Source organism: Ochotona curzoniae, unplaced genomic scaffold, assembly GCF_017591425.1.
Source record: "Ochotona curzoniae isolate NIBS_2020 unplaced genomic scaffold, NIBS_Ocur_1.0 scaffold_4701, whole genome shotgun sequence".
NCBI lineage: Eukaryota > Metazoa > Chordata > Mammalia > Lagomorpha > Ochotonidae > Ochotona > Ochotona curzoniae.
This window is the reverse complement of record NW_024467122.1, coordinates 48489417-48509914: the sequence shown is the minus strand read 5'-3', so window position 1 is coordinate 48509914 and position 20498 is coordinate 48489417. Positions and strand designations below refer to the sequence as shown.

At 40.9% G+C, this 20498-nt stretch overlaps 1 protein-coding gene across 2 annotated transcripts in view; it reads left to right on the top strand.

Annotated features, from left to right (window-relative positions):
* The first annotated feature begins 2072 nt into the window (after positions 1–2072).
* The window catches only part of GPR176 (G protein-coupled receptor 176), a 103154-nt gene continuing 84728 nt past the window's right edge, over positions 2073–20498 (top strand). For both annotated transcript variants that reach the window (XM_040969707.1, XM_040969708.1), the window contains exon 1: positions 2073–2326. In XM_040969707.1, coding sequence (XP_040825641.1) covers positions 2155–2326 — 172 coding nt within the window. In that variant the 5' untranslated portion in view covers positions 2073–2154. The remainder of the gene's footprint in view (positions 2327–20498) is intronic.

Sequence of the window (20498 nt, the reverse complement as noted above, 5' to 3'; positions counted from 1 at the left end):
CAAACTACATCCAAACAGTAACAAGCTCTAATCTCTTACACTACACATCAATCGTAATCCTTTTGACTCACAATTGAAATCAGTGAAAAATTCATATAATACACAGCCATGAGAATCACGTCACCCTATCCTGCTTCTTGGCCCTGTATTTTCATAGGAAATTTTTCCTCAGATTTGAGAATAACCCAGTTACTTCTTGGTTCTCCTAAATCTGTATCCTAACACTGCTTTAAGGCCTCTAAATAATTTAGAGGTATTTTTTCAGAATGAATATGTGGCAAAGGTTTTGCAGTTTGTTCACTCTTTATATTAGCAACATGGACTCTTTCCTAATGATTATTACTAGGAAACTGCTAGTTTTGAATAGGTGGTGGAAGGTAAAAGTGGATAAAGGGGTATTTTTACAACTGTAACCAAACAACTCTGTGTATACACATTACTCCCAAAGGAATAAGCTCGATGTTGAATAATAACTTGTTTTACATATAGAGGGTTTCATCTTGAAAAGGGTTTGGCCTCCCAGTTCTAAGTGTTTGAGGTCATGGATTTTTGCCCTTTCCAAAGTGGTAAGAAGGGAGGCAGAGCAGCCACACTGTAGGAGATTCATCCCTGGGATAATCAAGAAATAACTGCAATCTTAATCAATTTTTGAGACACAGTCCATGGGGCTAGTCCTGTCAATCAATCCCTTGACAGAGGCCAAAGCTCTCTGTCATGTGCTTTGTGTCCATATAGGCAAGACAAAGAAACCTTTGTTTCTTCCTTATCGTTTTCCTTTCTCAGTTCACCTTTCCTCTTCCTCCAGAACCCTGCTCTGAGGCTGTACATGTCCCCTTTCCCCTTTGGCTTCTCTTCACTACTTCTTACTCTAGCTTGCCAATCTTTTGCAAAGACCTGAAGGAAGCTGCTTCTTCCCAGCTTTTCATGCTAGAATCCTAGGGCCTGTGAGACATTCAATACATTTGAGAAACGACAGGCAACAAATCGGCTCAAACAAAAAAACAGGCATGGGATTCCCACGGTCCAGCTTTCTTAAATGGTTCAAGTACATCCAAGACTTGACCGAGGTGCCACGAGACTGGACTTCCTACCCAGGCTTGTAGGTAGTCCCTGAAGACTCTACACCACGCAGGGACGACTATAATCAATGAAGCAGAGCCAGGGAGGAGTCGCAAGCGCCTTCACTGCAGCCAGACACCAACACTCTACGCCTCCCACGCTCGCCGCCCAAGTAAGTCAGTCACGCTCTACAGGGCCAAAATGGCGCCTTGTCCCCGGCAGCGTGAGGGGCGGAGTCGCGCGTCACGTGACTACCCCCTCCAGCCGCGCGGCCCCGGCCGCCTGAGGCGCGCGCCGGGAGGCTGCCGGCGGCGCAGATGGTTCCCCATCCCCACCACGGGCCTTCCACCTTGTTCCTACCCGGTTACGAAGCTCTTCCCCAGCGACCGAGAGACGGAGGGGGGTCAGGGCTGGCTGGGCAGAGGCAAATAGGGACTGCAGAACGGGGCCCTTGCAGTTGGCGGGAGGTCGGAGCCGTCAGCCAGGGGTCGGACCGAAGGAGACTATCGTGGGACAGCCGGGCCCTCAGGGAAAGGCTGTTGAGGAAACTCAGGGTGTACTGGCCACGGGCACCGTGGGGGTGCCTTTCATGGGCTTCCCCGCTTTCCAGTCTTAAGGTTGAGAAATAGCTCCCGCCAGGCGTTCAGGGGCCGTCCTAGGACGGGACCGTGCTCCTTCAGCCCAGGGACACTGGAGAGGGCTGCCGTGGCCCTCGCGGGGTGGAGTGAGCCCAGGCCGAGGGGGTGACGAGGGCGAGAGCGCCATCCCTGGCCGTCACAGGCCTCCGGAGTCGCCCCCTCTGCTGAGTGGGTCTGGCTGCCCCTGGAGAGGGGACGGGACGACGCCCCTCGGCTTGGCCCCTGATCCGCCTTCATGTGGCCGCTGACAGGAGCCCTAGAGGGAGCAGGCAAGGGGCGCGGCCTCGCCTCCCCGCCTCCCCGCCTCCCGGGTGTCGGGGCTGGCGATGTGGAGACGTGAGGGGACCCGCCGGTTGCCCCGGCTTCTGCAGGACTCGGCCAGGCACCCGCGTATCCCTGGGCGCCCACGGGAGGAGAGGCGCTCGGCAGCGTGCGGAGCTGGCGCCTGGGGATCGCCATGGGGCATAATGGGAGCTCGATCCCGCGGAACGGCAGCGAGCCCCTCAACACGTCGGGTGCCGTGGCGGTGGGCGCGAACCGTACCGCGCCCGGGGAGCTGGGCGAGGCGCAGCTCTACCGCCAGTTCACCACCACCGTGCAGGTCGTCATTTTCGTAGGCTCGCTGCTTGGTAAGCCGCCGCGGGGAGTGCGGGGCATGGGTGCGGGAGGCCCGGGTAGCTGCCATGGAGTTGAGCGGGGACGGCCGACTGCAGCTGCCCAACTGGAAGCAGAGTTCTCATACAGCTCTCCCGGCCCGAGGAGGGTGCGCTGCCCCAGCGAGGTCAACCTCCCCAGACAGTCCCTGCTGCATGTCTGAGGCTGGACGCACCATTGCTCACCTCCAGGGTGTCAGGGTGCAGCGCTGGCCCGGCTGACAAATAAGATTTTCTTGCTTGGGACTGGCAGGGATGTTCCGTTCTTTGTTAAAGATATGTTTTTGCCCTCCCATCCATTCTAGCTATATAAAATCGTTTTTTGAAAGAACTCTTTTTGATACCTGATTTAAGGGTGACTCTCACGGAGCACCGACCTGCTTGCTGGTAAAAAACAGCCCTGCGAAGTTGAACTCTGTGTTGCCTTCAGTATCTTTTAACTCCCCATACAAAAAGAAAACCCACTCTTTTTCCTATATTCAGTTCGAAGTACAGACTTAGGACAAGATGCAACAACAAACCTCCAAAGCACACACAGCGAACTTGGGTATACTGGTTTTGGGGAGAAAAGTCCAATTGTAAAGAGTGGCTGACAACAGCGTTTGTCCCTTAGCGTGGGAATTAGCTGTACTTTTTAAATGAGGAATGACACAATCAGTATTCTTTTGCCCTCAGATTTGTTGAGCACCATGGGCACTACTTGTAAATATGTAGCTCCTTTTCAAATGGAAATTCCCGTATGTGGCATTTATGTGGATGTAAAAAGATTGTTAATGATTAAATGTGATACTATGGAAAAGAACAAACTTTCAAAATAGGAATAGGTTACTTTTTGTAAGCACTGGCGAAATCCTGTGGAGACCAAGATAATTGGCACCATAGGGTTATATTTGGAAGAATTTTAAGTGTTTTGGAATTTTCCTAAGTGTCATCCCATCCCATTCCACTGTTGTAATATTTATTTTCCAGCTCTTGTCACGAGGGCAGTTTTCAAGAGGAGTTGTGATTGAGGCTATATGTGTCTAGTGTTTTGTGTGTGTGTGTTTTGGAGAACACAGAAAAGCGAGAACGTGCCTCGTTGAACGAAATGTTGAATGCTCATTATTAGAGGAAAGCCTATGTTTCAAATGCAGTCAGTGTTCATTTAACATTTACCGAAAACCAGCTAGATACCAGGCAAGATGCATGGTGTTGAATTGCAGTATTGTCACAGTTACTTAAGTTTGTAGATTACTGAGTAGTAATAAGTGGCTGTAGTTTTATTTCTACAGCCTACATGTATCTGTTTACAGGTATATACACACTTAAACACACACTCATTGGATTGCAAATATATGTGTATGTGTACATATATTTAATTAGCTAGTTTTCTTCATTGGTAACTTTGATTTTGAAGAAAGATGGTATTAGGAGAAATTTTTCTTATGTTTTGAATAAAAAAATTTAAGAGATAGAAGACAAGGCATGTATTAAAGTCATAATAAATACTGGATATTAGCGAATGTTACTTCTGTTAAGTCTTTTACATTTTTGTAGTTTTCCCTGGATCCAGGAATTCATAGGCACAGTGCCCTTATATTAGATCTTTTCCTTATTTGAGGTCTTTCATGGTTTCTTAAAAGTGTAGCTGAATCACAGCATTGCCCTGTATCCATATTACTTGTGGTATCCTTGGATCCTTGTTCTTTAAGGATTTGACCTACTCAAATATACCTGCAACAGCTGAATTCTAGTAACTCCAGTTGAGGCTCAGAGTTTGAGTTCCAAAGCTTTGTGCATTTTGTTATAAGGCAAGTTACTCTGGGAAGCGTGGTTTTGTAAGTCTTTCAAACAGAGAAAAGTCATGCATTGGAAATAAAAGGAAATAAGTCTATGTGGTGCCAAGGGAGTTGTGGGAGAATGGAATAATGTACACAATAAACAACATAGCAAATGGATGACATCGTATGCTTATTTCCCTTGTTGCCAAACATAGGCATTTTTTTTCCCTTTAAATACATTCAAATACACTTCTCTAAATAGATTTTTGTTGGGATTTCCAGAGATCTACTGTAATATGAAAATAATGCCTTTATGCTTTTCATATTTTGCAGCTTTAAAAAACAAAACTTTTAGTGCCCTATAATAAGAAAAACCCTTTAAAAATCCTTAGCAATTTGGAACAATTGTATTTTTTTTTTACATTTTTTATGGTACAATTCCATAGGATCTGAGATTTTCCCACCCCCCAAATTCCCACACCCTGATTCTCCTCATGTTATTATTATAGTATAGTCCTTCATAAGCAGTCGTAAGTCCATCAGTTTCTTATTTAAGTGTATATTTTTGTGTATTTATAACAATATGGAACATTATTTGCTGTGTTGAAAATGAATTCAAGAATTGTATATGATACTAGTCCAAAACTATGCATTTTGGAGTTTATATAACAAACTAATGTCTCTCAGCTAATATGTCACCTTTTGGGATGTTTTTAGATATGCTGATATTATTTTGATATAATGATTTAGATTTATATTCAGTAAATAGATGGCTCACACCACTTTTAGTAGTTCATAGTGTGAATTCAAAGACCCAGAAATATTTGGAGTTATCATTTCTAAAAAAAGTTTTGGGTTGAATTAAACTGTTGAATTTTCTTTTTTTTACTCTTCTTGGATTCATTCACAACCGAAGTGCTTTAGAGCTAGGCTCTTGGGTACTTTGATTTAAAAGATCAATAATTATGAACTAGTCTATCATTTCCAGAATACCTGTTATTGGTATCTGTCATTATTAGAATCAGAGGGGGATATTTGTAAATGATTTTGCTCTCATGTAAAAAAAAATCTAGCACTATAGTCATTAGCCAACATGTATATATGTTACTAAAATTTATTTAAAAGGTGGGCTCCCAGTGAAACTGTTTAATATATCTTGATATATCTTTAATATATCTTGACAATAGGATCTACTATTGTCTATATCTACAATGTCAGGACATAATTAAATAGCAAAATAATGGGTTTGTGACTATTGTTGAAGGATTATGCTATTGTAATAATATGGAGGAAATCAGTGGTGGAGAGGAGAGTGGGGAGAGGAGAGGGAGAGAGGGAAATCCCTGAGCCTATGGAGCTGCATCATAAAAAATTTAAAAAAAGAAAAAAAGAAAAACAGTTTCCTCCTGTTCAACCCTCATATGTACAATAGTTGTTATTTTTAAGCTGCATCTTTTCTTATTGTTGTGCACTATTTGTGTCCCCTCAAGTTTCACATGGTGAAGTCCTAACCCCTGAGTTAATGATATTGTGAAGTGGAACCTTTGGAAGGTAATTAAGTTTAGATAAGGTCACAAGGATGGGGTCTTCTTGATAGGATCATTTCCAGGACCACTGTTCTGTTTTTCTTTCCACAATTTGAAGATGTAGCAAGAAGGCAGCTGTCTTCAAGCTAGGAAGAGAGCCCTTCCCAGAGACCAATCAGACTGATAATCCCTTCCTAAGACTTATCAGCTTCTAGAACTGTTAGAGATAAATGCCTGCTTCTTAAGCCAACCAGTCTGTGGTGTTTAGTTTTAGTAGCTTGAACAAAACAATACACTTAACAAAAATGGCCCATATGAGCTTGTGTGAAATTGATGACCCCCGAGTGAGGACTCCGTTGGTCTGTGGCTTGATTCCATAATATGATTGTTAAAGTAAAATAGGATGGGGAACTGACTGATTCAGTCTGTTAGAGGAAATGATGTGGGAAAACACCGTTTTTGCTTAGGTATCATTAGTCTTTCAGAAAATCACATCAAAATACTGGCAGCTTTCATGGTACTTATGTGATAGAGAAGTATGTTTGTGCTTTGGTACTAGTTGAGGTTAATTAGATAGCAGCTGGCCAGTTCTTGGAATCTCTTAAATATTTGATTAAAGATGTGTTAATGCTAGTTTGTGCTTATGCTTCTACTCCATTTTATATGATTATTATATGACCATAATTATAGTCGCTAATACTATAGTATAAATAACCATACTTCTACATGCAACTTCTGTTTTGTATGCCCAGGGTGTCTTGAACTGATCACAAGAGTGAGGTATGACAGAATCAGTAGCTGTCAGCCGGATAGGTGAACTTTTAGTGTACTGAATACAATTGCATCATATATCAGTACTGTGATTCCACATAATGGGCATCTTTCTAGCCCACTTTATATTATGTTGGGCAGAGAAAATCGTCTGATCGCTATCTGAGAGAAACACTGTCAATAACTCTGTTGCTTTGTCTTTCTTGACCGTCTTACTATTCCACTTCGCAATTCTCTCTGGAAATGGAATTCTCATACGAAAACCTTTTTAAATTGCAGCTTTATTGTGAAAAAAATGTACATTCTAAAATGCATCTAAAACATACAGTTCACTAATTTTTAGCATATCCATAAGGTTGTGGAGCCATCACCACTGTTGAATACCATAACATTTTTATCACCCACAAAGAAGCCATGAACCCATTGGTAATTCCTTTCCCTTTCTCAGTATCATCAGCCTTAGGCAACCACTAATTGACTTTCTGTCTCTGTAGATTTCTCCATTGTGGACATTTTGTATGAAGTCATGCAATATGTAATCTTTGTGGCTGGCTTCTTTTGCCTGGCTTAGTTGCTTATTTCATCTGTTTTGTACCATGTAGCAATAATTAATTCCTTCTTCTTACTGAATGTTATGAAAGATGCCCATTATTATTATTATTTTTTTAAAAGGAATGGCTATACTCTGAAATAAGTAACTCTGGAAATTTTCCACCTTTATAGTTCTCAGTGGTAGTGAGCTCATTGGCGCATGAGCACATGCATACAGCTGAGTGCCTTGTTTCTGATAACCTGGTTCTGTTTTAACTGGACCATACTTAGCCTGTGGTCCTGTGTTACACATCATTTGCCGGAAGATTGCAAATAGAACCTATGTGAGGTCCCCAAACTGAGCAGAATTTGCATGTTAAAATATCTCTGTCTTAGAAGTTACGCATAGGTAGTAGACTATTTTTGATGCTGACAAACTAAGCAACTAACTTATTGTCTCCAAAAGTATTTCTTCAATAATTTAACAAAGACTTCTTCTATGTAGTATTGCTTTGAATAAGGTATTTAGTCTGAACAGTGATTAGAAACCTGTTGTGAAAACTATTTTAAGTGTCAAGAAGCTTTCATGTTAACTGGGTAGAGAACCCTAAACTAGTCTTATGGCACATAAAACTCAGAGGAGTTTTTGCCTAGATTGGAAAGTAGGAATGGCTGTAGGCAAATTTTAAAGGGTTTATCCCAGGCAACATTAAAAAGTAAGAAAACTTTATCTTCAGAAAATTGACTTTTGTTTTTAGGATTTTACTTTATCGCAGATTCTTTGTTTTCTTCTTTTTGGATGCCATTGATCTTACTATGAGTTACTTATAAGGATAAATGAATTCAAAATTCTTTTTGCACCGAAATAATTCTTAGTTTTATTTTCTTTGAGCTTGTTGGCATATGCTCTCTTCTAAGTTTAACAGTATTTGTCTTCCTTTCTCTCATGTGGCATGCTGGATAAATAAACAAATTCATTTCATTTGCAGCTTTAGAGAAAGAGAAAGAGGTACATATGTTTATTCATCCACCTAATGGCCATAATGGCCAGGATCTTCACTTAGGTCCTTCTCATGGATAGCTGGGTCCAAATACTTGAGGCATCATCTGCTGCTTTCCCAGACATATTAGCAGGGAGCTGATCAGAAGCATTTGGGTATTGGAGCAGCACTTCAATATGGGATGCCAGCATTGTAGGCAGCAACTTGAACACTACTGAGACACCAGCCACAGCAAGCCAACTCAAATGTTATACCTGTTAGTGTATTAACAGTTTCTTTAAAATATTTATTTTTTACTTATTTGATAGAGTTATAGAGAGGGGGTGTTGGAGAGAGGAGGGGAAAAGTAAAAAGAGGAGGGGGGGAGAGAAGAGGGGAGGAGAGGAGAGACAGGGAGAGAGACATCTTCCATCCTCTGGTTCACTCCCAAAATGGCCACAACAGCCAGGGATGAACCAATCCAAAGACAGTAACTAGGAGCTTCCTCCAGGTCTCCCACAAGCATGGCAGGGGCCCAAGCACTTGGGCCATCTTTTGCTGCTTTCCCAGGTGTATTGGCAGGAAGCTGGATGGGAAGTAAATCAGCTAGAACTTGAACTATTATAGTATGTCAGCAACGCAGGAGGCAACCTTACCAGCTATGCCACAATGCCAGTCCTTAGTATATTATCTTTAAGAATAGTTTTAGTTTCTTTTAGATGGCGTTCACTATATTAAGCAAAAATGATGGCAAGATGAGCATTTTACATGCTTGACAGCTGTAGATAGAAATGGGTTTGGTCAATATGTTAGGAACCTCACCTCAGACCTTGTAGTCAAGCCTATAGCTTGGGTGGCATTTAGAAAAATTGAGTTTTTACATACACACCTATAAAAGAACAGTAGGGCATCAGGTTGATACTAGTTACTTTGTTCTTTCTTTGTAGTTCCAAATCTCTCTTTTTATCTGTATTCTAACTAATTTTTACGGATTTTCTTTTCAGTGATTTGGCATCCATGAATCACAGAGTGAAACCAATGGCAACAGTTATTTACAACAGTGACATCCAGATTTCCCAAATTCATGAAACTTTTAAATCAAACCCTCCTATGCTTTGTTCCCTGCCCAGTAATGAATCTCCTAATCTAGCTACTTCCTGCCACTGTATTAATAAAGACACAGGCCCACTCCCACAGTCTGTGTTCTTTCTGATTTCCTGTGGCTCCATGTGATATGATACATCCTTTATTTCTGGGAAATTATAACATGCTTCTTTTGGTGGCACTCAGTTTCACCTATAGATTAAATCCTGGATACATGTTTTTTTGTATGTTGGTTTTTTAAAGGCATATTTTTATAAAGAGAAGAGAGACAGAAGCAGAGGGAGAGGTCTTCCATCCACTGGTTCACTCCTTAAATGACTGCAGTGGTCACAGTTGAGCTGAGCTAAGCTGGGAGCCAGATGCTTTTTCGTGATCTCCCAGGTAGGTGTAGGATCCCAAGGTCTTGGACCATCCTCCTCCACTGCTTTCCCAGACCATAAACAGAGTGCTTGATTGGAAGTGGAGAAGCTGGAGTGGACTAACTGATGCTTTATATGGGATGCTAGTGCTTGCAAGTGGAACATTAGCCTGCTATACTACTGCAATTCCTCTCCCCCCACCCCCAGCTACATTTTAAAGCAACTTCCTTCCTAAAATTTTAAATTTATTATTCCAGATTGTTACTTTGGGATGCTTACCCATCTCTGAACTCTCACCCATGGTGACAGTTTTCTTTTGTGTCTGTTTTTTAATGTGAGCACGTGTCTCTTTTCTGAGGAATTCTGTGACTCTTGGTGTGGAAGGGGCCTGCAGCCTGATTTCACATTTGCTCTTGCCATATGTCCCAGTGCAGTCACTAGCCCCAGACTTAACAACAGAAAGAAAAATATCCTTGTCATCCCTGTAGGGTAGAGGTCAGTTTTTAGTTCCTTTCACTGAGGTGGCCTCAATGAAGGGTTTGGCTTTATGGAGTTTCCATTCCTATTTTGCCTTAGGTGGCCTAGGACTATTATTTAGTCACTATGTGGGTGTTACAACCTAAAGTTAGTTGTGAGGACCTGTTTTCTGATTTGAAAATCATTCCCTCAAAGCAAATATTGTAGGGGCTTACATTGTAGCACAGAGAGTTAAGCTGCTACTTGAGATTCTGATATTCCAATTACTCTGCATTTGATCCACCTTCCTACCAATGTACCTTTGAAGGCAATGGATGATGATTCAAGTACTTGGGTCTCTGCCACTCCTTTGGAGACCTGGGTAGAGTCCAGGTTCCTGGTTTCTGCCTTGCCCAGCCCTAGCCAGTATGGCCAGTTGGGAATTGAATCAATGGGTGGAAAAATCTCTTTCTTACTCACTTTACCTCTAAAGTAAGTCATTTTTAAACAAAAAAGTGTAAATTCTCTGGTCTCCATGTATCCATGAAATGAGGAATTTCCTTTTTAAAAATCTCATTAGCTCAGCCATGAATGTAAAGATGACCCCTTTCGTGCCCAGAATTTTTCCAGTGTTCATAGCAACATTCTAAATTTGTGAAATATGATCTGTCATGTTGCCGGAATCAGAAGTTGAAGAAGAAGCAAAACGCATTTAATAAAAGAAAATGGAATGATTACTAGACTTGATCCTAGGGGAGATATGATTCAAAGAAGTATTAGTTTTTGAAAAGTGAGCACTTATGTTGAAATAACTGAGGGTTCATAGAGATATCTTAGAGAAAATATATTTATGGAAGAACTATCTGATTCCAAAATTTTGGAATAGTTTTGATAGGTAAATTCAGATTGGATTTTGGAGATTTGGTGTATACAAATGTGAGTTTGAACATGAAGGAAAGAATCCTTTACTAAAGGTTGAAAGTACTTGACAGGAATAAGGCTGTCTTGAGGTCAGAGACAGATTTGTAAAGAATGATTAAATCCATTTTTTTGTCTGAGGAGATGTTTTTGCTACTTAGGGTAGGACTTCAATACTTTTATCAAATGAATAAGTGAATTTTTTTATAGTCACAAAAAACTAACATTATTTCTGTGTCCCTTTAAACTCATAGTTCCTGGGTGTCTAAAAAGGTAAACCCCAGGTTAAATGTAGGACCCCCAACTGGAGACATAAACTCATTTCTCAAATGAGAAGTGACTTACTTTTGAAATTTCTAGCCCAACAGCTTTAAAATGCAGTTTTAGCCAATATACTTGAACTTGTACTAAACCGGTTGTGTAATGGACAGTTTCCAGGACTCCTGTTTTTAGGCCTAGATCAATTAGTAATCACAGAAACTAATTACACAGTTTTGATTTATGTAAGTTTGAATTTATTGAAATTCCATAATGAAGCTAAGGCTTTATTGAGGATTACTGTCAAAGGAAATAAGTATAAATAAAGCCTCCTGAACACATTGTAAGACCTAGTACACACTCAATAGTCAAGTCTGTAGCACTGAACTCTCTTAATTATCATTATGTCAGTTAAAAAAGCAGCTCTCCCCCTACCTACTCAAAACACATAAAGATTTATCTTCATGAAAACTTGAATGTTTTTGCTCAGGAGATTTGTTATTTCATAAGATTGAACAAGAAATCATTTTAGTTAAAAACCAGAGAGAGATAAAGAGACCTCCTATGCATTGGTTCACTTCCCAAATGCCCAAAACAACTGGAGCTGGGCAAGGCTGATATTAAGAACTGGAGATTCAAATTAGGTTTTTCACATGTTTTGACTGGTTCCCAACTACTTGAGCCATCACTGGTTGCTTTCCCAAGGTGCACATTCCAGAAAGCCCAAATAAGGAGCAGAATTGGGACTTGAACTAGCACCCTAAAATGGGCTGTGAGCTTCCCAAACAGCATCTGATTCTGTCACGCTGCATACCAGTCTGTCAAGCAATGTTTTAGTTAGTGGTCACAGTATATCCTTTTTTTAATGGTTTTTTTTTTTTATTAATTACATTGCATTATGTGACACTGTTTCATAGACTCTGGGATTCCCCCAACCCCTCTTTGTGCCCTCCCTCCATGGTGGATTCCTCCACCTTGTTGCAGTATTACAGTTCAAATTCAGTCAAGATTCTTTCTTTGCAAACATATACCAAACATAGAGTCCAGCATCTTATTGTTCAGATACGTTCAACGGTTTCTTGGGGAGACCATCTCTGGTCTGAAGGTAGAGCTGGCAGAATATTATCTCAATCAATTAAAATTCACAACATAACATCAACAACAATTTACAACATTATGGAATTAATTGACATGACAGTGAGTAACCAATATGTTAAAAAAAAGCAAGTTCTTAACCACATCCTGGGTCACAGTATATTCTGAGGAACCTGGGAAAAGGTTGTTCTAGCTTGCTTTACCCAATCTGAGACACTGTAATAGACTTTTAGACTAAGCCAGTACTATCTAGGCAGTTTGGCACTTTAAATACATTTCTAATGAAGGTTTTATTATCATTTTTGGAACTCATAATTTGTTATCTGATAATAGTTTCTCTCTCTGGTTAAGATTCTAGAGTTACAGGAAAAAGGATGAAGCATAAACCATCTTTCTGGTTTCCTCACTACTTCTCTTTTGAAGAGTTTTAAACATATAGGAAAAAAATTTACCAAATTATCATAAACCCACACTCAGAAATAACAAATGTTAGCATTTTATAGTTTTCAGATTTATTAATTTTGTTGGAAAGAGATTTAGAGAGGAGAGACAGAGAGAAAGATCTTCCACCTGCTTGTTCAATCCCCAAATGGCCATAACAGTTGGAGCTGGGCTGATTTGCAGCCAGGTGCCAGGAGCTGCTTCTTGGTCTCACAAGAAGGTGCAGAATCCCAGGGCTTTGGGTTGTCCTCAACTCCTTTCCCAGGCCATAAGCAGGGAGCCAGAAGGGAAGTAGAATAGCTGGAACACAAATTGACACCCATATCACCCATATGGGATGCTGACACTTGCAGGCTGAGGATTAGCCAATTGAACCATTGCACCAGCCCCACATTTTATAATGTTTATTTCATATATTTAAAAATCTTTAACATTTGTTAAAAATCTTTTGGTATTTTCTTTAATATTTTATAAAAATAAATAAAACATTAGATATTAAATTTTCCCTTTCTCCTTCATTAGAACTGTTCTATATCCTCTTTTTCAGACAGTCATTACACTGGATTTGATGTACAGAGTAAACTTCCTTTCTTTGTCCTGATGGTTCTCCATAATACTTGTCTGTGATTACAAAATTTTTAGTAGCTGATGCTTAGTCATTGTATACTTGTAGAAGTAGATTACTCCACATGCAACGTTGATTTTCAAGTGGTGATAACCTCACAGTGTGTAGGAGTTTAGAAATTTGCAAAGGACTTTAAGTGAGGAAAGCCCAGGAGCATGTTGCCACTTATTGCGTAGGGCTGAAATTGTAGAGCCGTGTGAACAGCTAGCCCAGAAGAGCCAAAGGTATGTAATCTCCCTATACTTACAAAGAAATCTAATGGCTCCGTACCCAGGCATTACCCCGTGTTGATCATGCCCATATCTCCTTAGGAGAAGTTCTGGGTGGATCTGTCATCACAAGCCTACAACCTAATTGCAAGGTTGTCTGCAGAGCAGTGTACTTAGCTTTCCAATCTTTGTAGCAGGGGAAAGCAGATACTTGAACAGATGACCACTGAAGGAAGATTGAATGAGCCAGACTTTGGTATGTGCAATTTATTTAGTTATTTAAGATTTACTTATTTTTATTGGAAGGTGAGATTTACAGAGAGAAGGAGAGACAGAGAGAAAGGTCTTTTGTCTGCTGATTCACTCCACAAGTGGCTGCAACAGGCAGCTGGAGCTGAGTCGATCCAAAACCAGGAGCCAGGAGTTTCTTCTGGGTTTTTTATGCAGCTGCAGGGTCCTAAAGCTTTGGGTTGTCCTCCACTGCTTTCCCAGGTCATAAGCAGGGAGCTGGATGGGAAGGGAGCAGCTGGGACATGAACTGGTGCCCTTATTGGATGCTAGCACTACAAAATGTCAAGGATTAGCCAGTTGAGCTATTGTGCCAACCCAGGACTTGCCATTTTCTATTTCATATGATTCTTAGAGACCACAGCTCACAGCACTCAGTGTAGTCTCTTTCCCAGTGTAGACCTTACTAACCTCAGGTCCTTGTCCATGTTGATTTGATCAACGATGAGAGATACTTGTGGAGAAATCTTTCTAAAGGGATTACCGAGCAGGATAATGGAAGCCAGGCTCTGTGTAGTAGCATCTTACTCTCAAAGACTTATTTTTAATTGAACAGCAGAGTTCCAGAGAGGGAATTCAGTGTGTTTTGCAAATGACTCAGGTGAAAAATGTACTGATAGAATGTTGATCACTATGAGAAAGCCTGGCAATCATCTGTTCCATCTACTTGTGCACCTGGAACTTTCACCATCTTTTTAAAAATTAAAATGTCTTCACCTTGAGATAATTGAGGATTCACATGCATTTGTAGGAAATAATGCAGAGAGGCGTTGGCATTGTGGATAAGATACTGCTTACAGTGCCTACATCCCATATCAAAATACCTGTTTCCAATTCTAGCTTCCTGATAATACACACCCTGGGAGGCAGCAGATAATGGCTCAATACTTGGATTCATGCATTTGTGTAGGAAACTGGAATGAGTTCTGAGCTCCTGGCTTCAACCTGGCCCAGGAGTCATTGCTTTGGGTATATTGGAAAGCAAACCACTAGATGGAAGATATCTCTTCTTCCATGTCTCTCCCCCTTCTCAAATACATGTAAAACACATTAAAAAAACATGGGAAGATGTCTATATCCTTTATCCACCTCCTCCTACTTGTAACATCTTTATTTTTTAAAAAGATTTATTTATTTTTATTGGGAAGGCAGATATACAGAGAGGATGAGAGACAGAGAGGAAGATCTGTCCATTGAATCACTCCCCAAATGGCTGCAATGGCCAGCCGGAGCAGAGCTGATCTGAAGCCAGGAGCCAGGAGGTTCTTCTGGGTCTCTCACATGGGTGCAGGGTCCCAGGGCTTTGGGCTGTCCTCAACTGCTTTCCCAGGCCACAAGCAGGGAGCTGGATGGGAAGAGGGACCGCTGGGACACAAATTGGCGCCCCTATAGGATCCTGGTGTGTGCAAAGTGAGGACTTTTGCCTCTAGGCTACTGCATTGGGCCCAGTAATTGTAACGTCTTAATATGCAGTACACGTAGGTGTTAGTGTGTCTGTGTGAAGGATGGGTCCCATATTACAACCAGAATGTTGCCACTGACATCACCATAGAGATACCTCTTGCACCTTTATAGCCACAACTGCTTCCTTTTTCTTTCACTCTTAGCTTTGGCACCTACTAATCAATTCTATAATAATTTCTTAAGGCTGTTATATGAGTAAAATAATATGGTTACCTGTTGGGTTTTAGTTTTCCTTAGTATAATTTCTCTGGAAATTCATTCAAATTGTTACATCAGTAATTTGTTCCTTTTTTATTTGATTTCATTTTTGTGACCTTGAGTGAAAGGATGGATAACCCCATGATTTGTCTGGTTATTCTTAAGTCACAAAACACTCTGAATTTAATCCATAATATGTGCAATCTGGAAAGGGCTGAAACATCATACTTGGTTTAATATTAAAATTTTACTTCTTTCTCAAGTCCTTAGTCTAGATTTGTTGCTTGGAAGAAACCTGGCATTGGGCAAAAGAGATTTTGGCTGTTTTCTTGGTCCTGCAGGATTGGAGCTTGGCAGGGGTTGGTGATGGGGAAGGTAAAGGAGGGAGATGTCAGAAAGGGCTTCTGTGACTCTTCTTGGATGTTAACTGGCTTCATATTCTCTGAACTGTCAATAGTCCTTGACGACAGTGAGGCCCTCTGCTGTTTGGTTCTTAGCCCTGGTAAAGGTTATTGGGCTCCAATGTGTCAATCTAGGTCCCTGGAAGGTAATACTCTTGAAAAAGTCTTGGGTTGACTCATGCTGTTCTCACATCTCACACCATATCTGTTACACCGGAACACGTATACATCTTTTTCCAGTAAGTTCTGAACATGTAGGCTTTCCATTGTCATCTTCTTTGAACATTTTGTTATCCCATCTCTTGCCTTTAGGTTTCTGAGACAGGAATGGATCACAGACTCACTGTGAGCTCTAGTTGCGGGGACACAGAACAGGCAGCCTGAATGGGCATGTTGAAAGTCTCAGGCCAGGCTTGAGGGGCAAAGTGGATACTCTCTTCCTTTCTGTTCGGGTGGGAAGGACTCACCGAATACACGCAGATCAGCTGTCTATTCTGTAATAGAAGAAGGCTGAAGTCTTAATAGCCCTTGACGGTAACTTTTAATAATTTGCATTTTACTTTGTTATGCTATTGCTATAATAGAATTTTCTGATTCCAATGTTGAACTGCTGTGTTCACTTAAAAATCCTTTTTTAAGGCTTGGCGTGAAAGCATAGTGGTTAAAGTGCTTGCCTTGAATGCGCCAGGATCACATATGGACACTGGTTCATGTCCTGGAGGTCCCATCCCATTCAGCTTCCTGTTTGTGGCCTGGGAAAGCAGTTGAGGACAGCTCAAAGCTTTAGGACCTTGCACCCACATGGGAGACCTGGAAGAAGCTCCTGGCTCCTGGCTTCAGATTGGCACAGCTCTGGCCATTGCAGAAGCTTAGGGAGTGATTCAATGATGAAAGATCTTCTTCTTTGTCTTTCTTTCTCTCTGTATATCTGCCTTTCCAATAAAAATAAATAAATCTTTTTCAAAAATCCCTTTTATCCCACTTAAAATTCATGAAGCCATTTTGTTCCAACTCTCCATTTTGCCTCGTCAATGTCAGCATTACCTTTGTTGGGAGAGCATTTTGGAGCCATCTCATGAAGTTTTTGAGTGTCCATCATCATTCCTTGAAGCTGTGTTTGCAAAATGGTGAACTTTCTTTTTTGAATTCATGTGTGATCTACATTTGATCTTAGCCAAAAGGCTAAGAAACTATTCATATGATATCTGACCATTGAAAAATTTAAACTAAAACACAAGTAAATCATTCTGATTTTTGGGAGGGGAGTAATTTTTTCCTTCCTTTTCCCACTTTTCTGATTGTCATTCACTAATTCCATGACATAATAATGTAGAGCTTTAAAAACTGAATGCAATCATAAAATGATAGCAATAATAATAAATGCAACCTCCCCCAAAAACCTGAATGCATAAAACTTGCAGTTAAAAACTCACATTCTCAAAAATGATGGATTATATTCTCTCTCTATTTTCTTATTTCCACAGATAGCTTTTAAAGGAAACCCAAAATAGGCAGGGACACTCAAACCAAGTTTCAAATCAAGTAATTGAGAGAGTTCTTTGTATTAAGAGGTGACATAGTGTTTTCTGATCAAGTATGTTTGAGGACATCTCTTCCTTGAATTAGCGGGTGTGCAGCATGTACTGTCTGATTCCCTGGCATCCTTGTGTGTGTTCATTTGCACCTTTAATTACAGATACTTTTTGTTGGGGCTTCCTGTGCAGTTTAAGAAACATTTTCAGAGGCTGTTAACTGGAAAGGAAAGAAAAGCTCTGAAGTCAACCTGAGTGTGAATTTAATTTCCAGGAACACAGAGTTCAAATGAGACTCAAGCAGAGACAAATAATCAAATTTTGGCTGTTAGACCCTCTGATTGATTGATTGATGAAAATAGCGCCTTTTGTATTTGTCCTGTTGTTTCTGTGATCTGCTTTTAAGGTTTCAACTTTTTAGCAGTAGCATATCTACAAATATCAGAAACTCAAGATGAAGCTTTCTGCCTCTCCCGCATGAAAGGCAGGATTAGGGACCACAGGGTTAACTGTCAGTTTCTCTGCGGGGTTTTACTGTTGTTAGGATTTGATGGGACTTTTTTTTTTCCCTCCTCGAAAGTGCCAAATCATTTTCCTTGTTAGTAACAAATCAGTGGGCAATGGCTGGTGAAGATCACACCAGGTGTTTAGGGTGGGTGAATTCTACCCTGTCCTGGCTGCTGAGCACTGGGCTGACTGATGGAAAATCACTTTGTCTCTTTGATTGTAATTACAAGGTAGAGGTCTTAAACTTACTGTGTATAAAAAAAGTTCCTTGGTAAAAAGGCAGATTCTTGAATCCCATCAACAGAAATAATGTTTAGGTGCATTTGGCATCTGTACCTCTGAAGAACATTCATCTTGATTTTGATATGAAGCACATACTTCACACTAGGGATGCCTGACCAACTTCTTAATGGCTGGAGAAGGTGCATGGGCGTCAGGGATCATCCCAGGTTATAGCTGTGAGAGTCAAGTGATGAAAGTAGATGATAGGCAGATGGAGAGAAAACTGGTTATGGAAGATAAATGCTGAGGTCACTCACAAATTATTATTAAAGATTTATTTATTTTTATTGGAAAGTCAGATATACAGAGAGAAAGAAAGACAAAGAGGAAGATCTTCCATCATTGAATCACTCCCTAAGCTTCTGCAATGGCCAGAGCTGTGCCAATCTGAAGCCAGGAGCCAGGAGCTTCTTCCAGGTTTCCCATGTGGGTGCAAGGTCCTAAAGCTTTGAGCTGTCCTCAACTGCTTTCCCAGGCCACAAAGAGGGTGCTGAATGGGAAGTGGAGCCGTTGGGACATGAATTGGCACCCATATGTGATCCTGGCACATGCAAGGTGAGGACTTTAGCCGCTAGGCTACTACACCAGGCTCTAATTAACTTTTTTTTGGAATGCCATTTCCTATGGTCAACTTTTTCTTTTAAAGAGAATAGTTGCGATGAAGAGGAAGTCGGAATTTAATTTTTGGGTTTTTGGTAACAATTCTGCCCATCTTTACTAGCTAGTGTTGCTTTAGGGTAGAAGGTAATATGAAAAAAAGAGATTGTAAATATGAATAGGCTGGGGGCCTTATTAAACAAAAAATTCATCAATGAGATCATTGAATCTCCTAGGTCTGTCATTTCTAATAATCTCTGTGCTAGTTTATATCCTGTAAGTAGTGACTAACATACTTTCCGAAAGGGCAAGAGGGAAGTGCTGGCATTTTCCTTTCTGGGTGTAGCTCTGTGATGTAATGTTGGCTATGTGACTGCTTATTCTCTATATTGCAACCCAGTATCTCAGGAAGGAGGATTACCTGTGGGAAAATTGTGCATCTGTTTGCTGGTATTTAAATTGCAACACTAAACCAGTTTCTCCACCCCCCCCTTTTTTTTTGGTAGAATTTTAAAAACTCGTGAAAGTTTTATTGAGATAGAAATTAAATTTCAAACAACGTATAACTTCTTATGGGGATTTTCTTACACCACTGTTAGCGTTTGGGGTTCCTCTTCCCTTGTGCCGTGTCAGGCATGCTGTGTTCTACCCACTTCTGTAGTTAAAGGTTATTTTTCAGCTGGACACAAGAGAGAACAGGGAAGGCAAGTGGGTGTTCAGAACTAATTAAGGGTCATTTGATTTTGGAGGGAATTGTTACTGATTTAGCATGCAAATCTCTTGTTAGAATATGAACAACCAGGGAGCTCGTGGGCAGATTTAAAGGTACATCCCACTTCCGTTTAGGATGCTTATTAGGCCTGCTTATTGTTAATATTAGGCATCTTTGGTTTGGACTAAGGAAACTTTGTGTACCATCTCAAGATGTGAATACAAAGCTGGTTTAAATCTCTGCTGCCTTCTTTTCATCTTAATTTGAGTCTTGTATTGTGGAGGAAGAAGAAATATGTGGGCTTAATCGAATGTATTACCTTGTTGGCTTTGTGTGTACATCCTGTTAGCTTCACTATGTTGACTCAGATTGAACAATTTCTTTTTATTTTATTTTTGATGATTTTTACATAGTTGATTAGGGTGCAAAGGGTCAAGGGCTACAGGAAGGTGGGTGAGCTCACTATTTCCACATTCTCTTTTTTTCCTTCCAGTATCTGGGGGAAGAAGGGAGGTATGGAGGGAAGCCACACCCAGCCTCCCACCCATCCGGGTCCCCGATGTGGGGCATGCTCCGAGGTCCTACTCAAGTGGTTTTGGTAGTTCAACAGTTCTGAATTGCTCCCAGTCTCACCACTTCAGTCATGATGAAATCTCTACAGAATCCACTGGTTGACATAGTCCACTTTAGAGTCTGTGTTTGCCCAGATATTCACTGCCAACATTGTGTGAATTACTTCTGTTGAACTATACAATATTCACTGATATTATAGCTTCATGGGAATGAAGCAATAAAATATACTACGTTTTATTAGATGAGAATGTTTTCCATGATGTGGTCCATGGAAACAGTGAAGAATTGTAAGGTTTTCAGGTAACTTGGAGCTTTGACAGTATGCAGGGTCACCTGCTGCTTTAGGGAGCAGCCTGTGGCCAGCATTGTGGTATATCAGGTAAAGTTGCTGCTTATGACACCAGCATCCCAGATGATTGCCACTTGTGTTTTGCCTGCTCCTCTTCTGACCCCAGTATTTTAGCCACTGCTAGCCACCTGGAAGACCTGGGAGAAACTCCTGATTCTGAGGTTTCTGGAGTGGCCTGACCCACTCCAGCTATTGTAGACATCTAGAGAGCA